Below are 24,653 nucleotides of genomic sequence, written 5' to 3'. Positions count from 1 at the left end.
CAGCATGAACAAGGTTCTCAAACAATTTTACCAGTATATGACGTACAATCATGTTTTCTTTCATTCAATGACAGATACATAAACGTGACTTGCACTCAAAATGTCTAGACTGATATTAAAAAGGGAAATATCTCTTTCAGAAAGTACGTGAGAGATCTTTTACATTATGTTTCCTGATCACTCTGCACCATTCTAGAAACCATCTTATGAGCTCTGCAAAACTCATAAGGTGCTCACAGTGCTGCTGGAAGAGGAAGATGTAAAAAAGATTTCTCCTTTCCTGGAGTAACGGTCTCAGAGAGGATACAAGCTAACCCACTTAAACAGAAATGGGTAACAGCCCCATCTCCCAACTAACTGAGCCACAGAGGCTGCCTCAGAGATAGCTAAGTTAATAAAGCGCACACATGCTCACTTAGTTTCCCAGAGGTCAAAAGCAATAAAGCCCTGCACAGGACTGGGAGCACAAAATGTTTTTGGTTTTTTTTTTTAACTTTTCTCCTGTTTCCAAGGAGTAGGCAGGGGCTTGGTAACTGCACAAGTATTAGCACCAAGTGCTTGCAGCCAGGTTCACTTGTAGGACAGAATGACAAATCTTTGAAATCTGAGGGGCTCACAGCAACATCCCAAACCAGGGCCTTGAATATCACACAGTCACATACTAAGACGAAACAATACACAAATCCCTTCTTCCAATAGCTTAGGGGTGGGTTTGGTTTGGCTTTTTGTTTTGTTGGTTTTTGGGAGGGGTGGAAGAGCACAGATGTTTGTTTTTTCAAACAGCCAACTCTACCTTCTAAGTGTTTTTTCTAATGCATCTTATACAGGCCATTCTATTTAAACAGAAAAACTTTAAAAAACCCTTTTATTCTCATTTACCCATTCAGTGTTTACACACATTTAAATCCTTCATACAGATCCTCTGGATACAAACAGCATGCACAGGGAATGCATAATTAATTAGAGCAATGAGGTTCTGGAATTTATTTCAAAGTGGGGGCTCCTCCCTCAGGATTTTCGAAGGAAAGCAAGGTGAGAATAGTTAACAAGATTGTCCTTATCAAATGCAGATGAATGCAATGTATTTCAAGTCATTCCATTTACATACTTCCAGCTCACACTCCCCACACCCTCTTTTTAAGCTCTCTCCTGTATTAGGCAGCTTCATCTCTCCCTTCCACATTTAATATTCACCTGTGTCTGGTTCTGAGTACAAACTCACCTGTCACTCTCTTTACCTTACCACAGAAGTACTGTAAAAGCAGCTAGCATACTCAGCAAACAAGCACTTCTTGATGCTCTCACTTGACTTACTGGGTACTGGCCCTCCAGATTGCCTGAATGATTACCCACCACAGGGGTTGCTGACAAGTATACCGATGAGCACACCACCATCCAGGCATTACCTGTTTCAAAACTGCCACATCAAACTAAGCACAGACATGCACATTTATTCAGAAACAAAAAAATAGCTTCTGTGGCCAGTATCATCACCCCATAGCGCTCAACAGCATCATGAAAGAAAACATTTGAGAAAAGCAAACAATTAACCATGCCTTAAAAGCCAGCAGCCTTGAACCAGATTTCTGGTATGCTATCCCTGCTACCCTAGTGTAATAACCATCACACCCTCATCTTAAACATCACCTCCCTCCCTTGCTCATTTCTTCACAGCAGTCACGCATCAGCTCCTGTGAAACCTAAGGAACCACAAAAAACACATTAGGGCCCTAAACTTGGTGGATGTCGTCTTAATGCTACCACAGTAGAAACAATCACAGGATCTGAAATAACACAGAGGGAACTTATGCCACACACAAGCACCCTTCATAGCAAGCAGCTTGCCACACGTCTTTCAGCACTTACTAAGCACAGTTCATGAGTTTCTTAGCTATTATCTATATCAACCAGACACAAAGCGTGCACTTTTTTTGGGGGGGCACTCCAAACCAAACTGACTTAAGTACAACACATCACCCTAAACAGGACATAGAAAACCCAAATGGAAACACGTGAGCACATACAACATGATCCCTAGGATACTACTATTAATCAGCTTTTTCACAACCCTAATGCCACTCGTTACCAATTTGGCAACGGAAACAACACTAACTGCAATCTGCTCCCGCAACTAAAACCCTTCTGCCACAGTGCAGTATAGCAGCCTTTGCATAAATGAGAAGCAGGCCCTAAGCATTCAGACCCCTAAGATAGCTTTTATGAAATATGGTTTAATAAATTCTTGATTTCTGCTCCAGTGCCCTTCTCTCCTCTTCAGAAGCCAGAGACTTATAAGCAAGATTATCTGAGACAGACTCATGCCAAATATGGATCACTAGGTTGTGATGCTGAGAGAAGGAGTCAGCTACCACCCTGTTCCAAGAGGCTCCATATGTTACTTCTGGAGCACCGTCTGCTCTGGGAAAGTGGAGCCTCAAGGGCAGTCAGGAAAGCTGTGAATGCAGTCTTCTGCTTTTGTATCACTGAGATGACAGATTACGTGTTTTAGCTGGAATTTTGTTGTAAAAACAAACAATGGCTCATCACAATGCACATGGCATGCACTGCTAACAGTGAATTAAATGTTTTCAGTTAGAATATTCTAGGAGGAAGAAAAAAAAAAATCTATTTCCGGTGTACGTATTTGTGTGAAGAACCAACCTGAGAGAAGAAATGGTAAAGAGGGAAGAGGAGGCAAGGATGAGGTAGAGTAGAGCATAGAAACACAGAAGAGAGGAACAGAGAACAGTATTCAAATTAACATGCAAAACCTCTCACAATGACCAAAATCTGCTATATTATGCATTTCCCCAGATCTTAATCTCATACTTACTTCAAATTTTCTGCCTGAACAGAAAAGAATGCAAGGAAATGGAGGCATCAGGAGCTCTCAAAACAGCAATGCACATTCTTGAGAAAAACACTCAGGGAATATATACATTTTTGTCACAGTTTGGTAAAAAGAACACTGGCATTAAATCTTATGATTTGCTCATTCAAGTCACCCTGAAACATTCTGAGCTGGCACTGCTTCCCTCTAAGAACGAGATGTCAGCCCTGCTTATATCAGGAATTAGCTCCTTGCACAATCTGAGACAGTAGGAGATGGCAAACTACAGTTTCAGGATTTTTTTTTTTAATGCTTGGACCTAATTGTGATTTCATTGACTGTTGCAAACACAAAACCTTCCATTATTTAGAGCAATGTTTTAAAAATTCAGCATTCTTTGGAAACATAATTTCTGCTGAGGGAATGATTATAGAACACGTTAGCAATACATATGATTAAATATGATCAGTTAGTATAGCTTCAAGCAAGGAGTTAAAATAGAAAAGAATCACAATCTACAGATAACTTACTAAGAGAAAGATACATTTCCTTACCAAAGTGGCTTACTGTGGGAAACACTAATGACAAATGCCTCTCCTGTCTGGCCTGAGAGGGTACGCCCACTTTTATCCACAATGGTCCCAGAAACCTGAATATCAATTGAACACAGGGAAAGAAGAATTAAATTAACAATAAAAACAAGAATTTAAATGGCTGAACTGCTAAAAGTCAAAGCAGAGGGACCTGCACTCCACCCAAAGTGATGAGGCACAACCAAACCAGAAAAATTAAACCCTTTCCTCCCTATAAACATTTAAATATTTAACTAGGGAAAAGGCAAACCTTTGACCAGTTTTCTTTCTCTCTCTTCCCCCCCGCCCCTCAGGAGGAGAAAAAGAAAAAAGGGGGGGGGGGGGGAGAAATATGAGAGAAAACTACTATGAACCATTCAGCAACAAGGTAGCATTAGTACCATGGTATCATTCTGATGATGGCCTCTAAACCAATCTGCAGTGGTCACCTGTTCAGGCAGCTATCAGCAGTCACAGCTCCTCTCCTTTCCTCCTCCTTCTCCCTACCTCCCCCTTTATGTTATTTCAGGTCTCAGGACTACTATTAGGTTGTTTGGGGGCAGGAGGTGGGGGAAGGCAGGGGCTGGCCTTAGAACCAAGTTACTCCTTTGGCCACAAGAGAACATCAGATGTTGCAACTTCATAGTCAAGATAGAAGTCTTAACCTGTATAATCGTACCTCTTTAGTACTATACAGGGAGAGATGTGCAAATAATAAATAGTGTCTTGACCCCAACTAATGACTACGAAGTTGAGAATTCAGGAGGCATTTGAATGAGCCAGGAAAGCATTCCCAAGTCTACAAATCTTTTTTCCAGAAGATGCAATGAGTTTCGAAACCTCTGTGCAAAGGTAAATCCGTTATTTATTCCAAATCATGCTTTAATATTAACACTACTTTCCTCCAAACCACTCAGGCAAGGGAGGTGACCAGTGTAATCCTAGAGAGAGCTGTACTGAGGGCTGTACTTCTCAACATATCTGAACCGTAAAGAGAGCAGAGAAGGAGGCAGCCAAGCTCACTGACCACTCTGTCCAGGACAATGAAGACAAAAAGTCAGCTCTGTGTAGTCAGAAAACTCTCAATGCTAACTGGCTTGAATGATAAAAATGTGGAAACTCATTGCTGATCAAGTACAAAGTTGTGAACACAGGAAAAATTCTACATAATGACATCTCCAAAGTAGTCTTTACTGCTCAAGAAACTAATATGAGAAACAAAAGAAAGTTTTGTAAATGCAATTTCAAAGCTCACTAGCAGTAAAATGTCAGGAACTACAAAGAAAGAAATGGACAAGGCAGAAAACATCACTAGGATATCATACAAATCCCTAATGTCTGCACTTTGACTGCTGTATGCTATTCCAATTCCCCTCCGACTCGAGGAAGTGGAAAATAAAAAGGTGACAAGAATAATGAATGAACGGTATGGAGCAGCTGAATAGACAAGGACCCTTCAGGAAGAAAAAAGATGACTAAAGGAGGTTCTCACAGAGGACTATAAATGCCATGACTATGCAGCAAAGGGAATGTGGAACAGCTGCTCACTGTCACTTTCAAAAGACAAATGGCAAGACACAAAAGAAGTTACCAGGTGGAATGTCCGAAAGTAAGCAAGCTTTCAAACCAACACATTCATAAGATGCAAAAGTTACTGACAGATTATTTTGTGGATGCCTAGGTCCCACATAAGTTTGAACATAGGTTCAAGGAAAGAGTAACCACATTCAAGAGAAAGGTATGAACAGATACAAACTGCAGATCATTTAAAAAAACTGCCATCTCAGCTAATTCACAAATCAACCTTAACTATATGTAAAATATTAAATAAATAATATATACTTACAAATATGGGTCGGGGAGCATACTCTTCCTTAAACAACAGCTGGAGTGCAAAAAGAGCTGCCTACAGAAGAGTAAATTGCAAAATATTAATGGGTGTTTCAGGAGTTCTTCAGAGTGTTGGATTTTTTGTTTGTGTGGGTTTGCTTTTTTTTTTTTTTAAATATTTTTTAATGGCTGTTTATGCAACTTGCTACCTCATATGGCCTGCAAGAACTTACTACATTCAAGAGGTTTTACTCTTAACACCTTCCAGATGTTCCAAAACACATTTTGGTAACAAGTATAAAGGAAGTACCATGGAGTAACCAAGTAAGACCAAGACTACTCTGAAACCCAAATCACATCGGCATGTACTTCTCCCTCACATCTGCAGCACAACCCCCACACCAAACACACTTGTAGGTACTATTCTCAGTACACATTCACTGCCCTTGAACCCGTTTAGACACGCAGCTTGCAAAGGATTCTAACCACCACAAACTTTAACAGTAGGACTGCTGTAACCCCTTGGAAGATCCTGAAAATTTCCTGCCTCCTTAGGGTAAGGAAGTTGCATGCGAACATGAGCTCAGCCCTATGTTAAGCCTATAGAGTCCCAGCCAAACCTCCATGATGCCTGGTCAAATCTGCAAAGGGCAAGTCACGTCACTGCACACGTTAATTAGCCTCTGGCAAAAGCCTAAAGAAATGCTGTGTTGCATATCCAGCCAGACTTTTCCACGTAAAATTGCAAGACAGTTTTAAGCATCCTAACAACTCCACCACCTGCTCTGAGCAATTATTAGATAAAGAAGGAGGTGTCAAAGGCACATGAATTGTGGTATACTTCAACATTTTACTCCTCTTATTTTACCCTTCTAATCCTCTACTCCCAATTCTTCTTTTTTCAAGCTGATGGCAGAATGTCAGAGTCCCCAAGAAACCCACATTTTAACAGGACTGTCTCACAAGCCTTCCCACATCTACAATCAGATACACTGGACATTCCCTCTCCAGTGTGCATCACAAGCATCCTTTGGACAGACATGCTTACAGTGAAAAATACAATCACATGCATTTGGAGATGTTTTGCAATACAGCAGAGCTTCTGGGAATAAGCAGACAGCTGGCACAGACAGCCGGCACAGACAGCCAGAAAGATACTAACAGCACATATAAAAAGACAAAGGAAAAACTCTGGAAAAGGCTGATTAAAAACTATATCTCCTTACATTCTACCTGTTTGCTATCAATTGAAGAGTCTTTTCACGTATTTAGTAAGCAGTAGCTGATAGCTCTTACAAGTGCTATGTTAGATTTCCTTAGGTAGTACACCAAATACTTATATTACTCAGTATTTTTTTCCAAGAGTCTCACCTTGGCATTGGCTGTATCAAATATGGTTTCCACTAACAAGATATCAACTCCTCCATCCAAAAGTCCTTTGGCTTGTTCCTTATAGGCTTCAACCAGTTCATCAAAAGCTGTAACACAAGAATGGTGTTAATTTCATCTGGAGGTATCGCTTTCAAGACCGTCACCTAAGTTAAATCACTTGATGGTTATAAATACTTACTTATGTTCCTGTAATCTGGTCTCTCCACAGATGGTGACACAGAGAGTGTCCTGTTTGTTGGACCCATGGCTCCAGCAACATATCTCCTAATTCCTAAACCAAGACACAGAAAAGAACACAAGAATAACAAGAAAAACCCTAAACAACACAACCAAAAAACAATTTACCTCTGGTTTTACTATGACAGCCACATCAACACAAAATACCTCCAAGGACACCAAGACATGCGTATCATTCAGGGATGAAAAACCATAAAACAGGAAACTCCTGTCTTAAATCAAGAGTTTGATCAGCACCAGATTACCCAGCACAGCTGACTTATTTTGTTTTAATCCATCCAACAAGACGTTCAGTGTATACACACGAGATAGATAGAAAAACATCTACAAAAAGGGCAATTGGGTCAATTTTTCTTCGAAGTATCATTTGTTTCTGACACAGGAAGCTTCATTCAATTACTTCAAATGCACAGCACAGAACGGTCCTGACATTTTTCACTAGATAACCTGATTTGAATATTCTGGCCTGTATTCATAAAAAAACCTCAACCAACCAACCAAACCACACCACTTTTTTTTAAAGGGTATTTCAACTCTTACATTTTTATTGCATACTATGAATCACATCAGTAAGGTATTATCTGGACAGCAGCACTATTAGCTTGAAATATAGTATGATGCCAGAAAACAAGAGGAAGTTACTTGTCTTTGAAAGGCAGTATTGTCCACAGCAGTGTGAGCGAGCTATAACCCTCTCACGTAAAGCCTAGAAGATAAAAGACTGCACATTTACAGATGACGGTCACATACTAAGCACATTCCAGTAGCTGCCGAGTAACGTCAAAGCAAGAGACTTACGCTTGGAGTAACTGGCAATCCACATTTACCTACAATCAGCTATCCCAATTCTGTAGTACAAAGACATGTTCCATACAAACCTAAGTAACAAACCATGCTGAATTTGTTTTCTCTAAAACATATCTGAAAGATGTGACTCACACACAGTCTAATATAGGCAGGCATGGGACAGCCATCCTGCAGAATGCACTAAGGACCAGATCCTGCAAACATGTTGAAATTAGTGAGATATGAATAGAGATGTGAAATTGCTACAGTGTGCACGTCCGCAAGTGAAGTCCCTGTGATGTAAACCATCAAGCTATCCTCTAGTTAGCAACATTTCAAAGACTGTAGCAAGAGAGTCAAAACCACAACTGAATAAGAAATTAAAATAAATATTGCTTACCGGTCTGAGCTGTAACATCATCTGCTGCTTTTCTGGCTACCTGTGCAGAGACTCTGTTTAACCGATATGCCTAGAACAATTACAGAGAATTACTGAATAACCTTTAATTCAGTACATCATAACTCATCCTCAAAGGCACACAACACTTCCATTCAGTAGCTCGCGGCACACTCTGAAGTCTCCCTAAGCCATACAAATACATACAAGCACTGTTACAAAACCTCAAAAGGGACAGCTCTATACACCTCAGCAACAGAGTTACACGGCAGGTCTCATCCCACATACACCGCAGCCTACAGCTGCTAATCATAAAATTTCATTCTGTAAGGTACTGATTAAATCCTGCTGAAGTTAACAGAAGCTGAAGAACAGGACTTTGAAGACCAAATTAACCTACTTCTAAATTAACTTTTTACTCAAATAGCATATTTCCAAGTATTTTATTTCATATTTCTCAAAACAATACATAACACAGAATACGTATGACAAATGCATGCTTGAAAGGTCTTCTACATACACCAGCACAAACCACACATAAATTACATCCTAGAAAAAAGCAGTTCCATTGTGGCATTTGGTAAGTTGGAAGGACTGAAGCAAAACATCCCTGTTCACAGAACTGAGACATTCTGTGAATACTCAAGGAAAATCCAGGACAAATTATTATTGCCTGTGCCTTCATCAACAAGAGGCACAATACGACTGTCACACACAACAAGTACAATTGTCCACAGCAGAGGAAATGAGCTACAACTCCATCACATGGCTCAAGAGGCAGCATGCAGTCAATAAACACAACACCAACAGACTCTGGGACTAAGCCAATCTTGGCTGTCAAGACAAAAATCTTGATTAATATTTTAATGTGTAAATAGTTTAGCATTCTTACCAAATGCTCAAGGCCATAGTCAGCTTGTGCAACTCGGGTGCTGCTGAAAGTGTTAGTTTCAATGATGTCAGCACCTGACAGCAAGTATTCCTGTAAGACATGAAAGAAAAAAACTCCAAAACTTCCAGAATGGTGATATGGCATGAAAGCGACCCAATTACTTTGTCTCGTTCAGTTGACAAAAAGTCACAAATCGTCTCCTAATTCGAAGCAGATCAAACTTTGAAGGCCTTACTCAAAGGCACAAGGCTGAAGCAATAGAAGTGTTCCATATAACCAATTTTACACAGTTTGAGAGTCAGCCACACTTTCTAATAGCAGGTGACATTTATAGTCACCTCCGCCACTGAGTCCAGCATCTGGAACATATTCTAGATTTTTGCACAGGGACATGGTTGGACATAGTCCAACTGCCATCAGCAAGCAAGGGCTGCTGTGGGCAGACTCAGAAAAGGCACCAGTTAAACAGCAACAGAGGATTAGCAAATTTAAACATTCTGAAAGGAGCTGTACAGCACAAGAGCATACTGGGACAGAATACAAGCTTAGGAGAATTATGTTTTGTTCAGATCACATTTAAAGTTTAACTAACAGCCTAGATTCACAAAACAATTAAGCCTTCTGCTCCATTTTGGTTGTCTAATTCCCCCTGAAGTAAACTGAAATCAATGCAAACTGAAATATTTTTACAGATTCTCATCTGCATTTTTATAACCTCTATCAGTTGCCCTCCTCCCTCCCTAACACCTCTTTTTGATCAGGTTAACGCTTAGGTGACCCCTGCATATTCACAGAAATTAAGACATTTGAAGTGCTAGTAAGTCAAAAATACTGATGTGGCCATTAAAAATAAACCACTCAGATTCCCCTACAAGGAGCAGACAAGATCAGGGGGTTCAACAGAGCAAATAAAGTCTTGATCCAAACAAAGCAGAAAAGAATTAAATTTGCTTTAAAGCATGTTTTGCTGCAAACTAATATGCTTTCTCTCAACTCCTCCTGGATACATATGGAAATACCTACAAATAGCTATATGGAAATATACAAGTTCTTACATGTACACTAATAACCAAGTAATGAAGTTTTGGAAAATCATCTAGACTGAAGAAAGATGTTAAATGTGTACAGCTTTGTACTAGCTTTTGTTTAGTTCAGATCTCTCACTTTAGCAAAAGTCCTTCTACTTTACTGTCTACCACCATAAAAGGAAATAATACATTCAAAGCAAGACCATTTTTGCCTTTGAAAATACATCACATTTCTTACCACTGAATCTTCTGTTGCCAGACAAGGTACAGCTAACATTTACTTTTCAAGTTACTGATATCTGTGAGATCCCACTCACTGGACCATTTTAAAAAAAACAAAACAAACAAACAAACAAAACCCCAACAAATCACAAAACCAACAACCATATGTATAGTGGGATTATAGTTACTTCGTAGAAATATTTTCATCTATTATTTCAAGTTCTGTCCAATTCTCAGAAGAAATAACCACTGGTAGCTATAAAATATGAAGTCACCACCCATGGCTCAGAAAGCGCCTGACCCAAAATTTGCTGCAAGCATGGGGACCAGCACAGACTTGTTCTTTCCTTACACTCTTCCTAAAGCACTGACAACTGGCCATTGGAGGGACAATAGCAGGCTACAGGGCTTGACTCAATGCATTCATTCTCTAATCGCATCACTATTGCTCTGCTAAACCTGCAAAATTCAACTGTTAAACAAGCTTACCTGATTGGAACCACAAGCTATTATAAATTACCAGGTTCATGACCACTACAGCTCAGTTGACAGTCAAAGGACTGAACTCAATCTACAAATATTTCCTCCTGAAATTTTTACAGGTCAAAGACTCAGATTCTTTTCAACTCATCATTTTTAAAATCCAAAGAATGACAGTTAGAATGTAAATATAAAAATACAGATTAAATACCAAGTTTAACAAATGTAAGCCAATTATGATTCTAACCAATGAAATACAGATGTGAGGCTTCAAGTGAATATCAACTAGTTGCAATGCTATTCAAGCATTCCAATTATTACAGTAAGACCTACAAATAACTGCAACTCAAGAGATAAAAGACTTAGGAAGTTGGTTTATGAATTCTAATTGAATATAGGAAAATAATAAAATCTGTTTGCAAATTCCTAATGATCAACCCTAGACTGTTTTATTCTCTGGGCTACACATTAACATCCTAGGGAAAAACCGAGAATATTGAAGCACATATAATCATTAGGAAGCCCATATACTCATTAACCATGGAGAGGCCTGCTTCAGGCTGCCACATTTAACAGCTCTTTAATATACAATTATAGAAACATGCATCTAGAATTCAGATATGTCCTACTTAGATGCATTTCAAGTGCTGGTTGAGGAGGAAAAGAGAAAAAAAAAATCAGAATCTACAATTAGTAGAAATACATCAGGGACATAAGTCAAAAAGGGATTTAAAACCAACACTGCTTGGGTGACATCAGGAACCAAGACACGAATGCTGTGCTCACACAACCAGAACAGTCAAATCTGCTCATTCTTTTTCACATGGTTACCTAGCACTCTCTTCCCTATCCCCAAAAGACAAAGAAGAGCCAGTAGCCTGTGGCATGGAAAGAGGAGCGCAGAGGCCAAATTCTCCTTCCTTCTCCTGTCAAGAGACAGAAATCAGAACCACCTACCTTGTGTATGTCACAGATTATATCAGGTTGAGTTATACTGAGAAGGTCATTATTTCCTTTCAAAGGCCTGGAATGATCTTTAAATTCATGTCCTCGGAAATCCTCTTCTGACAGGGCATGTTGCTGGATCATGGTACCCATGCCTCCATCCAAAACCATTATCCGCTCCTGCAGAACCAATTCAATTTCATCTCCCATGTTCTTCTGTGGATCCGCTGTAAGAAAATAAATCCAATATTTAAGCAGCTTTGAAATTCCTTATCTATACACTTGTACAACCTGAGCTCTTCCCATTTAAGAAACAGTATAAAATAACTAATCCTCTACTGAAATCAAACAGTAATTTGTTTATTTCACCTACAACTCAAATCACCTGATGTCACGTAACAGCTGCATCTACCTAAATAGGATTAGACTCAATTGGTCCTTCACCTAAGTACAGTTACCTGCAAGTTACCTGCACACAGTCAGCTGCAGAAAAAAAAAAGTATCAAAAGTTCACAAAGGCATATATATCAAACTCTCTACATAAACTAGTCTCCAGCACTGAAAAGTGTGCTATTTCCAACACAGCATCTTTGTACCAGACACCGTACTATAAGTGGTACACGAGTGCAAAGCAGAAACCAATAAACTTAATTTAAAAAAAAAACAAACGCTACTTTAATTGCCTATACTGTAAGGATAGAGAAAGAGAAATAAACTGAGCAACCAAAACCAATTCTTCAACTGAGTCCCAAATTCACCTCTTCCTAGGATTAGAGTAGTAAATAACAATTTTGCACTTCTGTCAGTGAGCAAATGCCAAGATACACTGACAGATAATAGCCAGATTTTACTTTCTTTTGCACAAACACAGCAAGATCATCTTCTGCTCCACAAAAATGTCAGAAGAAAACAAATCAGGTGGGTCTCATCCTAATTATAAGATATTGGACAGGGTAAGTCTAACAATGATTGAAATAGAAAACCGTAGAAATTTCAGAGCTATCATTAGGAATGAAGATGCAGTATTGCAATGTTTTAAGATGCCAAACAAAGCCCATCCCAAACACTACACAGAGACGAAACTCTAATCTGAAATAATAAAAAAAGCAAAACAAACACCTCCAAACCCCAAAAACCCCAACAAAAGTAATCCTACTTTTCCTCTTCAGAACATAAGCAGAATCATTTCAGAATGAAGACACACATGCATATAGCAAAGTAATCAAACAGCCTCTTTAACAAAAACCCAATTTACAAGAGTGGGACCCCAATTATCATTCACAACCATGTAGATGAAAGAAGTGTCTTCATTGCTCTCCTCCATTCAGCTTGGGCTTACTCACTTTGAGTAAACATTTGGTTTGCATTTTGATTATGCACTATCATCAAAACACTTGTAAAAGCAAATTATTTCTGAAGCACAAAAATATCCTTACATCTCATTACAACTTACACACAGTAATACTTAAAAATCACTGGCAACTGCTAACTGATTTGACTTTTTTCCTTCTGCATTCTTGCAATGCAACTTCTGTTTTGTCGTCAGTACTGTTAAAAAAGAATATGCTGGAGAGAAGATGAGGCCAAGAGTTAAGTATTACAAGGTTACATTTATACCAGCACTCTGGAAAAACAGCTCTAAATCAGATGTAGTCTCAGCAAGAAGAGAAGCCAAATAAAATTTGCTCTATAATGAGTATGAAGCATTTGAAGGGAGATTAAAATACAAAAAAGGAAGCCACCCTCATTTCAAGCTGCAAGTTTTAACACCACACAGGCAGGCTCAGCAGGTTCTTATACAAGAGCTTAAACCTACTCACGTTAAACCATCAAATTATTCATAAAAATAAAATCAGTCCTTGAGCTAAAGGCTTTCAGAAGCAAGACCCAAAAAATTTTATCTGAAAGCATGCATGCAACGCAGACTTCCATGGAGCATGACTTATGCTTTGCAAGAGCTACAAGCCAATGAGACATATACATTAGAGCTTGCTTTTGCTTTAATGTAGCCTCCTAAGTCCACTCCTTGACATCAAGAGCTGCAGCCCAGACAGCTGAGCCAGGCCATCACAGCCCTCCCAGAACCAGTCCTCCTTTCTACAGGCTTCTGTTCCTTTTACCTACGTGCTTCCCAACTATCTTATCATACACACTGGGAAGCAAAGATTTACAGTCATGTTTGATTTTAAATTCTGCACCTCACTACTGTTTTGCTTTCTCTACAGGTACCTTGCTGAACAGATACTGCTTCAGTGTACAGTTTTCTGCTCATAGGAGCACAGACTTCTGCCTCATCTCAGCTCCCAGCTCTGCGAGAGCCTTACCCTGAAGAAGCTTTCCAAATCTGTGTTTCTTCAGCAGCACCTGAAAAAGCTGCAGGAAACAGGGTGGGAATCACGAAGGTGGCTGTTAGTCCCAGAGGTACACAGACTCTACGTTTTACAAACAGATGGCATAGCTCCAAGCCCACCAAAACCCAATTTAGCTGTCCTTGCTATGGATAATACTTGATTCTTCTTCCATCAGGAGCCTGCGCTACTTGAAGCTGTGCTCTGGTACACTGACAATGCAATTTTCAAGTTGGAAACAAAGTCTGCAGACAGGTCCAAAAAGACCCCACAAATCAGAGAGGATTGATTCATAAAGCCATGCTAGAAAGTGCTGAACTCTGCCCTTGGGAGAAAAGAAGGGAGGAGGCTGGGAGTCAGCTCTGCTAAACAAGTACCATCATCTTAATTCAGCATTCAACTCACATAATTCCCCTCTCCAGCAAAGACAGGGTGCAAGAGTTTGTTACAGAATAAATGAAAAAATGTTTGGAGACATTTCTAAGCAGGGAAAAATTAGGTCAGCCTTTTGTTGTTGTTTACAAAATCTGCTCCTGCCTCCACTCAGCCAAAGTTGATTAAAAATTTGTTTTATAAAGATCACTAGTGAGCTTTGGGAAATGGATTCCCTCTTCCATTCAGAAGTGTCCAGGAGAAAAACTGCCTCTATAGCTATAACAGAAATAGTAGTTGTATTGGGTCTGGCTGAGCTGGAGTTAATTTTCCCCACAGCAGCCCTCACAGTGCTGTGCTGGGTACTGGTAGCCAGAGAGGTGCCGATAACACACCGGTGCTTTGGCTACTGCTGAGCAGCGCTGGCACAGCACCACGGCTGTCCCTCCAGCATCCCCCTCACCAGGAGGCTGGGGGTGGGCGAGATCTTGGGAGGGGACACAGCCAGGACAGCTGGCCCAAACTGACCAAAGGGATATTCCATACCGTATGACATCTGCTCAGCAATAAAAGCTAAGAGAGAGAAGGAGGAAGGGGGCAGCACTCGCTATTTACGTTTGTCTTCCAGACCAACCACTATACGTACCAAAGCCCTGCTTCCTGGGAAGTGGATGGACATCACCTGCTGATGGGAAGTAGAGAATAAATCTTTTATTTTCCTTTGCTTCTGCACACAGCCTTTTGCTTAATTAAACTGCCTTTCTCTTGACCCATGAGTTTTTCTCCATCTTATTTTCTCCTTCCCCCCGCCCCTGTCCTGCTGAGGAATGATAGAGCAGCTTGGTGGGCATCTGGCCTTCAGCCAATGTCAGCCCACCACAGTAGCAAACCAGCAGCGGTAACAGGACCCAGGACCAATTACCTTGATTTTACACTCTACTGAAGCTTAAAATATAAAGCACATTACCACACAGCGTTCTAGGGCTGGAACTAGTTTAGCAGACCATACCAAGACAGAATAAAAGTGACTCAACAGCATTGGCTTGAAAGTCAATGGGATATGGAACACAGAATAAAAAGCCCTCATACCTTACTTCACTTCCCCAAGGTGAGAGATCACTTGAGCAAGGGAATTACTAGTCTGGCAAGGAGAAATTGTATTAGCTACAACTTTTACCCCTTGTAGATGTTTCCAAGTGCGCATAGCACACAAGGTGTCCCTCTGCTACCACTGCTCATGCCTACAGTCATCCTACCACTAACAATTATAAACTTTGCCCAATAGTAACCTTCCATTTTCACGATGTGGCAACTAAAGAGCTCAGGGGATATGGCAGGATGATATTCCTTCATCTCCTTATCCCAACCAACATACAGGCCGTATGTGCAGAATTGAAGGGATAAAGGCAAGTTCTCCACAAGAAACAGGACTTCAAACCTTGCAACTTGCTTAAAACCCACATTTTTCTGATGTCTGCAATGATTTTCAAAAGGTGGTTTTTATTATTTATGCACTCCTATTAAAAATTCATTCTTAGTATAAAATCGCCTGGTATACAAGTACTTGGAAAGGAATAAAGGATTACAAGTTGCTTCTAAAGCTTTTAATAAAGAATCAACCCAGCTGTGACAGAGAAAGTATAGCTTTTTCATCACGTTAATGTGAAAGGACACAAAGCGAAGAACTACAAGGAGTTAGAGGCACTTACAGTACCCCCTATTTCCTAGGTTGACCAGGTCCTGTCCTACAGGCAACAGGGCCACTCCACATTTGCACATCCCAATCCAGCAAACCAGCATTGCCCCGCACCAGCTCCAAGCACAAGGTTTCCATCATTCAAAAAATTATTGTGCAGCACACAGACATTGCAACAGTAGTAGCTAGAAAGGATGCTCTTGCAACAGCCTGCCACAGATAGCTCATGACAACCTTAGCATTACTTGCTGCTTAATTAAATCTTCTTCAACTGGATGCCCTCTGGCAACATGAAGAGTTTCACGAACTGTAGCAACAGATGGCAGACAGGTCCTCTTCAACAGTGGGCAGCAGCACCCTATTGCTAAGTTATTTGTTACCCTGCCTATCCAAAGAGGGAAGCATTGGATCTTACCACTTCACCTTGGGTACCTGCATGCATCTTGCTGACATTTTCCGTGTCAGCACTTGTCTTAAGAACCAGTCAGATCTTCCATAACAGACACCTGTGTAGCTGATGCATTTACAAAGTTAGCTTGAAAGACAAATGACAACCACAAAAGTCACTGAAGTCTCAGAATAACAAAGGGATCCTGTAAGCTGTGCCTACCATCCCTAGCTAAAAACACAAGTCCCAGGCTCAGAAAGCTTCCTGTGTTATAACCACAACTGTCCTTCTCCTGACATTAATCTGTTCACAACAGATTAATAGATATTCATTACAGGCAGGAACCACGGGGACACAAACCAGCCTCCAGACCAGCACAGTCTTGCTTTGTGGCATGCCCTGCCACTGAAAAGGCTGAGGAGAAGCACTTTGCTCAGCTTCTCGACAGCCTGCTCCCGAATGCAGGTCCTTTGCATCACTGCCAGACATACACACCATCATCTACTGCCTTCTGCCTGTTCAGTGGGGCTCCACAAACACTCCTGGCACAAAATTTTTGCTTCCATCTAAGCAGAACTTTTCTCCAACTGCCACTGCTTCTCAAGCTGCTGCTGGAACACCCTCCCACATCTCCCATTTCAGCCAAACCCATTCAGTCCCACAGCAGCAGGGCAGTCGCTAGCCCTGGCTTCACCCCACATGGCACAGGAGAAAGGGCAGGGCAGGTCAACATCATCTTTGCCAGAGAAACCTGGAAAAACCTCAGACCACGAGAGCGGACTGTGGGGTCAGTGCTGCACACAGCTCTGCAGCGAGGAGGACTGCAGGCCTGTTTAACAAGCCGAGGGATGCAAGCCTGGGCTGAAATACCAGCTCAGCAGCAGGCACTCCCTCAGAAATATTAAAAAGGAAAGTGCTTGGGATCTCTGCAGGTAGCAGCATCACTGAAAGCAGCCACTGACAGACCTGTCCGTTTAAAAATACAATGTCAATTAGTAGCTCACTTCTCCAACAACTTCTGTTTAACCCACAAAATGGCATTTTGGGCTTAGAGCCCCAGAGCACCTGGAGCAGACCCAGTCCCTACCATCAAGCCGCAGGCTCTCACGCAGTTGTTTGTTTTTAATCTTTCCAGCTTAATTGTGTCCGATAGGGCGGTGCGGATGTCCCGGCACGCTCGGACCCCTTCTGGGTAAGGCGAAGCCTACCGCAGGGGAGCTGCTCGGCGCTAGAGCGGCCGGGGCTCCCGCAACAAGCGCCCTTACCCACTACCGCCATCCACACCCCACGTTCGGGGCGGCGCGGCGTGGCGTGCAGTTAAACGGGCCGCGCCGCCAAACGCGCCTTTTACGAAAGTTAACCGCTACCAACTGACACCCCCCCGCCAGCACCGCCCCAGGGGCGACTGCGCCGGTGTCGAGCCGCGGGCAAACACCCGAAGCCGAGAGGAAATCGAACCCGCCGCCCCGAGCCCCCGCCGCTCCTGCGAGTGGGGAAGCGGCTCCCCACGTCCCCCCGCCCGTGGGCGGAAAGGCCCCGCCCCGCTGCCACAACAGGGGCACGTGGCGGCCCCCGGCCCGCCGCTGCCTGGTGGGGAGGGGCGCCGCCACTTCCCCCGCGCCCCGTCCCCGCTGCGCGCACGCGCTCGCGCCTGTTACCCGGCGGGTCGGCGCGCGCCGGCCCCGTGGGCGCCATGCTGCCGAGACGTCACCGCCGCCGCGCGCCGCGCCGCGGGGACGAGGGCGAGGGCGCTCGCGCGCAACCCGCGACAGGAGCACGAGCGGCAGGGTCGCCGCGTCACCCCCCTGACGCGCGAGCTCCGCCCAGACCACGGGCAGGAAGCGCGGGCTGCCCGCGCGTGGGGCGGCCGTTACTGCCGTTGGCGCGGGGCCGCCGGGCAGGCGGGAGAGGTGTGTCCCCCCCTCCTCTGACACAGGCAGAGGCTCTGCCTCAGGCGGAAGCGGCGGGCTGGGGGAGCTGCCCCTCAGCGGCCATCAGCGCTCCGTTAGGCTCGTCGTCGGCCTGGCCGGCCGCTGCCCGGGAGCCCGCGGCTGGAGCGCGGCAGCGCCCGCTGAAGCTGTTGGCAGTGGACGGGCAGCCGCAGCAGCAGGCTGACAGCTGCCCCGAGGAGCTGGCTTGCTTTCCTTTCGCGGCCTGAGGATGGCAGCTCTTAAGCTTGGATGGAGCAAGGAAAGCCTGGTCTCGGAACTGTCCTGGCTTTAAATGCTGATGGCTTTAGATGCCCCTGTGGTTACTGGGCTATACTTTTGCCGCCAGGCAGGGCTAAACAAAATGAGTTGTCCCTCACTGTGGGAAGATGAGGGGAAAAGTAAGTCTTTCAAATGCCAACACTTGTATTGCAATTAAAGATTTAGTGTTGAGAGGAAACAAATGCAAATACACCTTAGATAAACGAAATCAGACTTGCCAGTGATGTATGGATGCGTGTTACTGGCATGAAAACCCGGAAACAAGTTTATACAAAAGGAATCGAGCAAATTAAAGCACAGTTTGCGTGACAGTCGAACAAAACAAATAAATTGTGCTTTACTTTGACACAGGAGTTTCACTTCTGATGATACATCCTTTCAACTTATCTGAGGACTCGTATTTTAAAAGAAAGCAATACTTACCTGTCCCTTACAGCTGCAGAGCAGCCTGGCAAGCATTACACTGCCTGTAGCAAACGCTTGCTTGCCATGAGTCGGAATAGCTCAAGGGAATAACCGCTGCTCTCATCTACAGTGTTAGTAATTCAAATGACAGCAATACGCAGGAGCAGCATTGTCATTTAAACTAGTTCAGTGATAAGAAGGAAGTGTGTAAAATGGGTTATTGACCAGCTTTTCCTGTTTTCCTTGGCTGCTTCATTAAGTCAAGCAAGCAAAGCAAGAACTGCAGGTGAAGATGCAGAGGCTGCTGGTTCTAACAGGAATGAACTGAGTTTGCTTCCCTCCTTCAGGTGCCTGGGCCTCAGCTCTGTGCGGCAACAGTAAAGCCTTTCATCAGCTAAGAGTATGGGTTGCTCCATGTTCCGTACTTAATAATGGCTTCTGCTTTTTCCCTGGAAAAAATTCAGGAGGCTCAAAATGAGTCAAAAGCCATTAGTGTAGATGATTCCTGGAGGTTTAATGTTTACTCTTGAATTTTCTTTTGAGATACAAAAATAGTTGGTTACAAACCCGTTGAGTCAAATGCAGTCTAGGAACTTTTATAATCAATTGTCACTTCGGTCAATGGTGACGCAAGCACATATAAAAATGTAGCTTTATGTTTAAACAATATGTATATCTAATTCAGCTTCAGAAGAAATACAGGCACCTTACAAATCAACCAGAGAGTAGTCCAACTTCAGTTGCAGAGGTCATGCTCCAGGAGACATCGCTGGAGAGCGGACCTTGCCTCTCAGCAAACCATTGCAGTGGTCAGCCCGAGCTCTCACTGCAAAACTGTGTCCCAGAATTTCAGTGTATGATGCAATGGTCTGGAAACCCATAAACTTTAAAAGCCTAACAATAGAAGTGGAATACACTGAACAGAAACAAAAGTCAGGTACTCCTGGAGAGTGCTTAATTTTATTCCTTTTACAGATAATTTGCATACATTATAGAGATGGGCAATGCTTTGAGAACAGTTCACTAAGAGATTTTAGGGTATGTATTTCCTTGCTTGACTTTTGGACAACTTCCAACCTTTTTGTCATGCCACATAACACTATCAACATTTTCTCTAGCAGCAATTCAGGTTAAAAAGCTCACTGTCTCCACAGTTGCTTTGTGGCGACAGATCTTTGTACCACAGCTCAGCACGTCCTTGCGTGTGCTGATGCAGTTGTTTGTATAACTGCTGCAAAGTAGGTCAGTGGAAAAAAAAAAAAAAAGCTGAAAATTTGAAGGTGCTTTTTGAAAAGGATCATTTCACATCTCCCATTTACTCTGCAGTTTCACAACCAGTTTGAGCCAGTTTGACTGTGCGGTGCTGTGAAGAGTCAGTCCCAAATTCCACCCTGCGCCATCCTCATATTTCCATGTCTTTCCTTGTGCAGGTGCTAACCCTCGAACACAATTCTTCTTTAAAGGTCAATTTTCAGTGGGAATAGGTCTGTGATCCAATTCATCTGCAGCTGAATGGTCTCCAGAACTGATATAGGAGCAGCAGCAGGAAGGGAGGGCAGCTTTGGAAACTGGAGTTGTACAGACAACTAAATGAGCACAACCCAGGCAAGACAGACTCTGGAGGGTGAAGGGAAGAGGAGTGTCTGTCTGTATTCCTGAGGATGCAGTTCCCAGTAGGCTATTCATATAAGTAATCCTTATTTAAACAAGAACAGCGAGATTATTTATGTTACTAAAGAACAGTCGTATTTCAGAGGATTATATCCGAGTGAAGCATTCACAGCACCATGCAGAAATCTGAAAGAGAAAACAGATTAATCTGATTTCAGAGCACAGCTCTTGGCACTCTGTTCTGTACACACTTGTGCTATTTTGCTGCAGCTGGTTTCTTGCCCTATTTCAGCTAAGTTACACTACTTGTTTTTTATTTTCAGAATTTCCTCATGCTTAAGAATTAGCATTTCTATTTAATAATTAATTTTCTAGCCCCAAAACTTAGGAGGGTGAGGTTTTGTGATCCAAATACAAATTATTTGTTCCATTTAAGTCAAATGATGATGTTAACATTTCTATTCCAGGATCAAAATATTACCAGAAACCAAAAGAAAGCCAATTGTTTCAAGATCCATTCTAAGTGCACTCTGAATGCCAAAATAGCCTATTGAACATATGCAGCTTGGAGGAATATCAACAAATTTATTCCACTACCATAGAACAGATTTTGGACTTCACTACTTGTGTCTCCATCACAGTGAAAACAAACAGACTAAAGTGAACTGAATATAACCTTTTGCATCTCTGTAGAGAATCTGTATTGATCAAAAAGTATATAAATGCCTAGAAGGGCTGAAACGCAGACTTATCCATACTGCTGCGCAAGGCAAACTGTGTCAACTGCTTTCAATTTATTACAGGCTTCATATGATTATGAAATTTTGCAGCATTTTTAAAAGCTTCATTATGCACCTTTCAGGCATCCACATGAAACCCATAGAAGAGAGGAAGCAGCACTTCAGGCTTGCCAGCTGCCCCGTGACAGCGTGGGAAATGGGGCAAATGGGCCAGGTCACATACAGCTAAATGTGTGCACTGAGGAAAACCTGCTCAACATTGAGCTGGGAGAGTTAGAAAGCCTTTTGCCATGGATGTGCAGGAGATTCTCAGCTTCTTTCTCCCCATTAGCATGGCCTGGTGATGTCTGAGCTGCACTGCCCCTGCCCAGGGCAGGACAACAGCTGCTCTGGATCAGTCCGGACTGATGATGGAAACAGGTTTCTGAAGGTAATTCCTGTTCTCTTCCTTCCTGGCAGAGCTTCTTGCCCGTGTCACCAGATACCCACAGGCTGAGGGGCTAGAGCAAGCCATTTATGAAATTCTCCAACAGACAGTGCCTCAAAGATCAGCCGAGGCTGCAGGGCTCGCTCTGTGAAGGAGAACTGGCAGGTCCTGGTGACAGAGCAGGCCTGAGGGTGACAGAAAGGCAGGCAGGAGCAGTAACAGTGACCTCACAGGCAAGGAGGCAGTCCTGCAGTCCCCAAACAAGGTCCAGCGATGCTACCAGTCCAGTGATCACTAGACAATCCATAGCCATAGCGGAGACGTGAGATCGCTAGACAATCCATAGCCATGAGACAGCACCAATGTCAAGGCAGGAAGTCTGATAGACTAGGCAAGACATAGTGTACATACAACATAGCTCAGTCAAGGAGCGAGGATGAGGGCCTTAGTTAAATACATCTCTGTGGCTAATGGGTGGGAGGTGCAGGGGTGGAGATCTCTTCTGTAGCTGTTGAGGGCAGTTGGAGCCTGCTGGTGCGCTTAGAGCCTTACCAGTGGATAGACTAGCTCAAAGATACAGGCACAAGAAGTTGAGGGGGACTATCAGAGCACAAGCCCTAGGCATACTTTTTGCTGTCTATATGGGATCACAGTCCACCTGGCAAGCACATTAGTTTGTGTCCAACACAGCTTGACATCTATGAAAATGTGTCTAATAAGGAGGATTGTAGAAAGGTTTGGCCAACTTGGAAAGGTGGACAACATGAGAATTACAGTCATAGCCAAGTAATGCAGCCATCTGCATCCCGGTAGTGCAGACGAAGCACAACGGGGCAGAGAAAAGGGGCATGTGCAGGTCACAGGACATGTGAGTGGCACTGGGGGGGGCTTCCAGCAGTGCTCCCGGCTGCCAGTCATGACGCCATTCCAGGGAGGGAGTAGCCTCTATTAATACAGCTTTCTTTCACTGAACAGCAAACCTTTTAAGATTTTTTGCAAGGGCAGAGGGAATCCTTCTGTGTAAAATACCTTGAAAGACCAGTGCCCTGCTTGACTTACACATAGAAACAATCCTGTATGTTATCAACTATCTGTTAGAAAAGCATGTTTTATAGGCAATTCTCTTTCCTTTAAAAAGACTTTGAAACTGCAGGGTTCATTCAATTTGTTTTAAAGTCTAACCCACTGGGTTTCAACCCTTTGTGAAAACTGCTGATGATCATAGACATAGCAGTGACATTTTCTCTACCCTTTCTACAGGCAGTCACAATCTTCTCTTTCTTCAGAGTGGTTTGAGCAATGCTGTCCCTTCTCATGTCTTCAATTCATTCTAGGTAGGAAAGCAAAAACAGAGGGAGGAACAGGAAGCCGATGAGGTCAGGAGCAAGGAGACAGGGGGCAAGGATTTGAGTCCCAGACATGAGCTAGAAAACAAGTTTAAGGAATCAGTTCCAGAAAGATGAACCCTTCTGGAGAACTACTTTTGCTGGAAATATTTACTGTGAATAAAGAAAATTGTTTTCAAATCAAAATATTAAATGAAAGAAATATGCAAGTGATATAACAATATAAACTTTCAGAAAAGAACCTTAATGCTGAAAGTCTTGTGTATCTTAACATATGAGGAAATACTCACAGGTGGTATCAGTTTTAAATCTTGCCCAAGCTTCAGAAATTAAATTTTGAGGAAGAAGCAGCCTCTCACACCTGCAAGCAGTAGCGACAGCATGAACAAGAGACACTGACAGGCAACGCTGCTCTAGGGCAGAGCCCTTCCTTAGTTATCAGTAATATAAATTTACATTAAACCAAACATGCACAGAGTGTACTTTGTCACCCTAAAGGCCTAATATTTCCACCCTGTGGTTACTTACACCAGTCAGGTCTTATTCTTTGGCTTTTCAACATGGAAGTGAAAGGTCTCTTCTGTAGCCTATGGTCTACAATAATTACCTTTGATTTTCTTTTTCTTGACATCTCTTTTTGTCTTGTCAAACAAAAAGACTTACTTTTGTGCCTTACCACTTGCAAAGCCTAAAACATATTAAGCAATCTAAGATCTGCTGACAAGTCCTCAGAAGTCTCTATTAGCATTGCTACATCCCATCAGCATTTTCCGTGTACATTTCCCAGCTGTTCCTTAGATCAGAAGCAGTCTTTATGCACTGTGCAGCCCCTCACCTAATAGAGTCTCTGTCCATGACTTGAGCTTGTAGGTATCATTAGAGGGCTGCAAGAGAAAGTAGATCCGAGTCTCCTTGTGTATTCTGGCACATGAAAACACTCTTTATAACCCTCCCCTTTTCTTGTCTCCTATTTGAACTTCTACGTGCATGCAGGGCAGGTACACTGGGAGCTGGCAAAGCCACCAGGAGGGTATGAGGAGGGTACAAGTTAGGGGTAGGTTAATCAGGCTTAACTCTCCTCTCCCCTCTTTGCTGTGTAGAGCTAGACTCACTGCAAGCACCTGGATTTTGATGCCAGAAAGTGCTGGTGGAATAATCTGTGGTTTATATCTTCATTTTCCATGTGGTACACAAATGTCTTCCCATACACACACAGCTGGTGGCTGGAGAGGCATGCTTTCATTCCTGTCAATTGAAGGGTCTAATAAGTACTCCAGGAGTAGCAGGTACAGCTATAGACATTAAATAAAAACAAACTGAATAATAGTTTATTTATTGCCTTAGTACAAATCAAGAATAACTGCATTCTGATCAAGTAGAAATAAAGTATCTCCCTTCAAAATCCAATTCAAATGAGCCTTGCGATCATTAAAGTGGATTTAACTTAACATCTCCGGTCAGGAGCATTTAGGCTCTAAAGGACAGCTGTTAGAAGTAGG

The 24,653-nt window shown here is 42.6% G+C and overlaps 1 protein-coding gene across 1 annotated transcript in view; it reads right to left on the bottom strand.

Annotated features, from left to right (window-relative positions):
• MTR (5-methyltetrahydrofolate-homocysteine methyltransferase) overlaps nucleotides 1–18,240 on the bottom strand; it is a 51,569-nt gene extending 33,329 nt beyond the window's left edge. Inside the window, exons 1-8 of the mRNA XM_075748764.1 lie at nucleotides 18,074–18,240; nucleotides 11,624–11,838; nucleotides 8,937–9,026; nucleotides 8,048–8,117; nucleotides 6,803–6,895; nucleotides 6,604–6,710; nucleotides 5,249–5,308; nucleotides 3,385–3,479 (exon numbers count right to left, since the gene is read on the bottom strand). Of these exons, the coding sequence (XP_075604879.1) occupies nucleotides 3,385–3,479; nucleotides 5,249–5,308; nucleotides 6,604–6,710; nucleotides 6,803–6,895; nucleotides 8,048–8,117; nucleotides 8,937–9,026; nucleotides 11,624–11,838; nucleotides 18,074–18,110 (767 nt within the window). The 5' untranslated portion in view covers nucleotides 18,111–18,240. The remainder of the gene's footprint in view (nucleotides 1–3,384; nucleotides 3,480–5,248; nucleotides 5,309–6,603; nucleotides 6,711–6,802; nucleotides 6,896–8,047; nucleotides 8,118–8,936; nucleotides 9,027–11,623; nucleotides 11,839–18,073) is intronic.
• Between the last annotated feature and the right edge of the window lie 6,413 nt (nucleotides 18,241–24,653).

The sequence above is a fragment of the Balearica regulorum genome, chromosome 3, assembly GCF_011004875.1.
Source record: "Balearica regulorum gibbericeps isolate bBalReg1 chromosome 3, bBalReg1.pri, whole genome shotgun sequence".
NCBI classification, from domain to species: domain Eukaryota; kingdom Metazoa; phylum Chordata; class Aves; order Gruiformes; family Gruidae; genus Balearica; species Balearica regulorum.
This window is presented reverse-complemented; position numbering and strand designations above follow the sequence as displayed.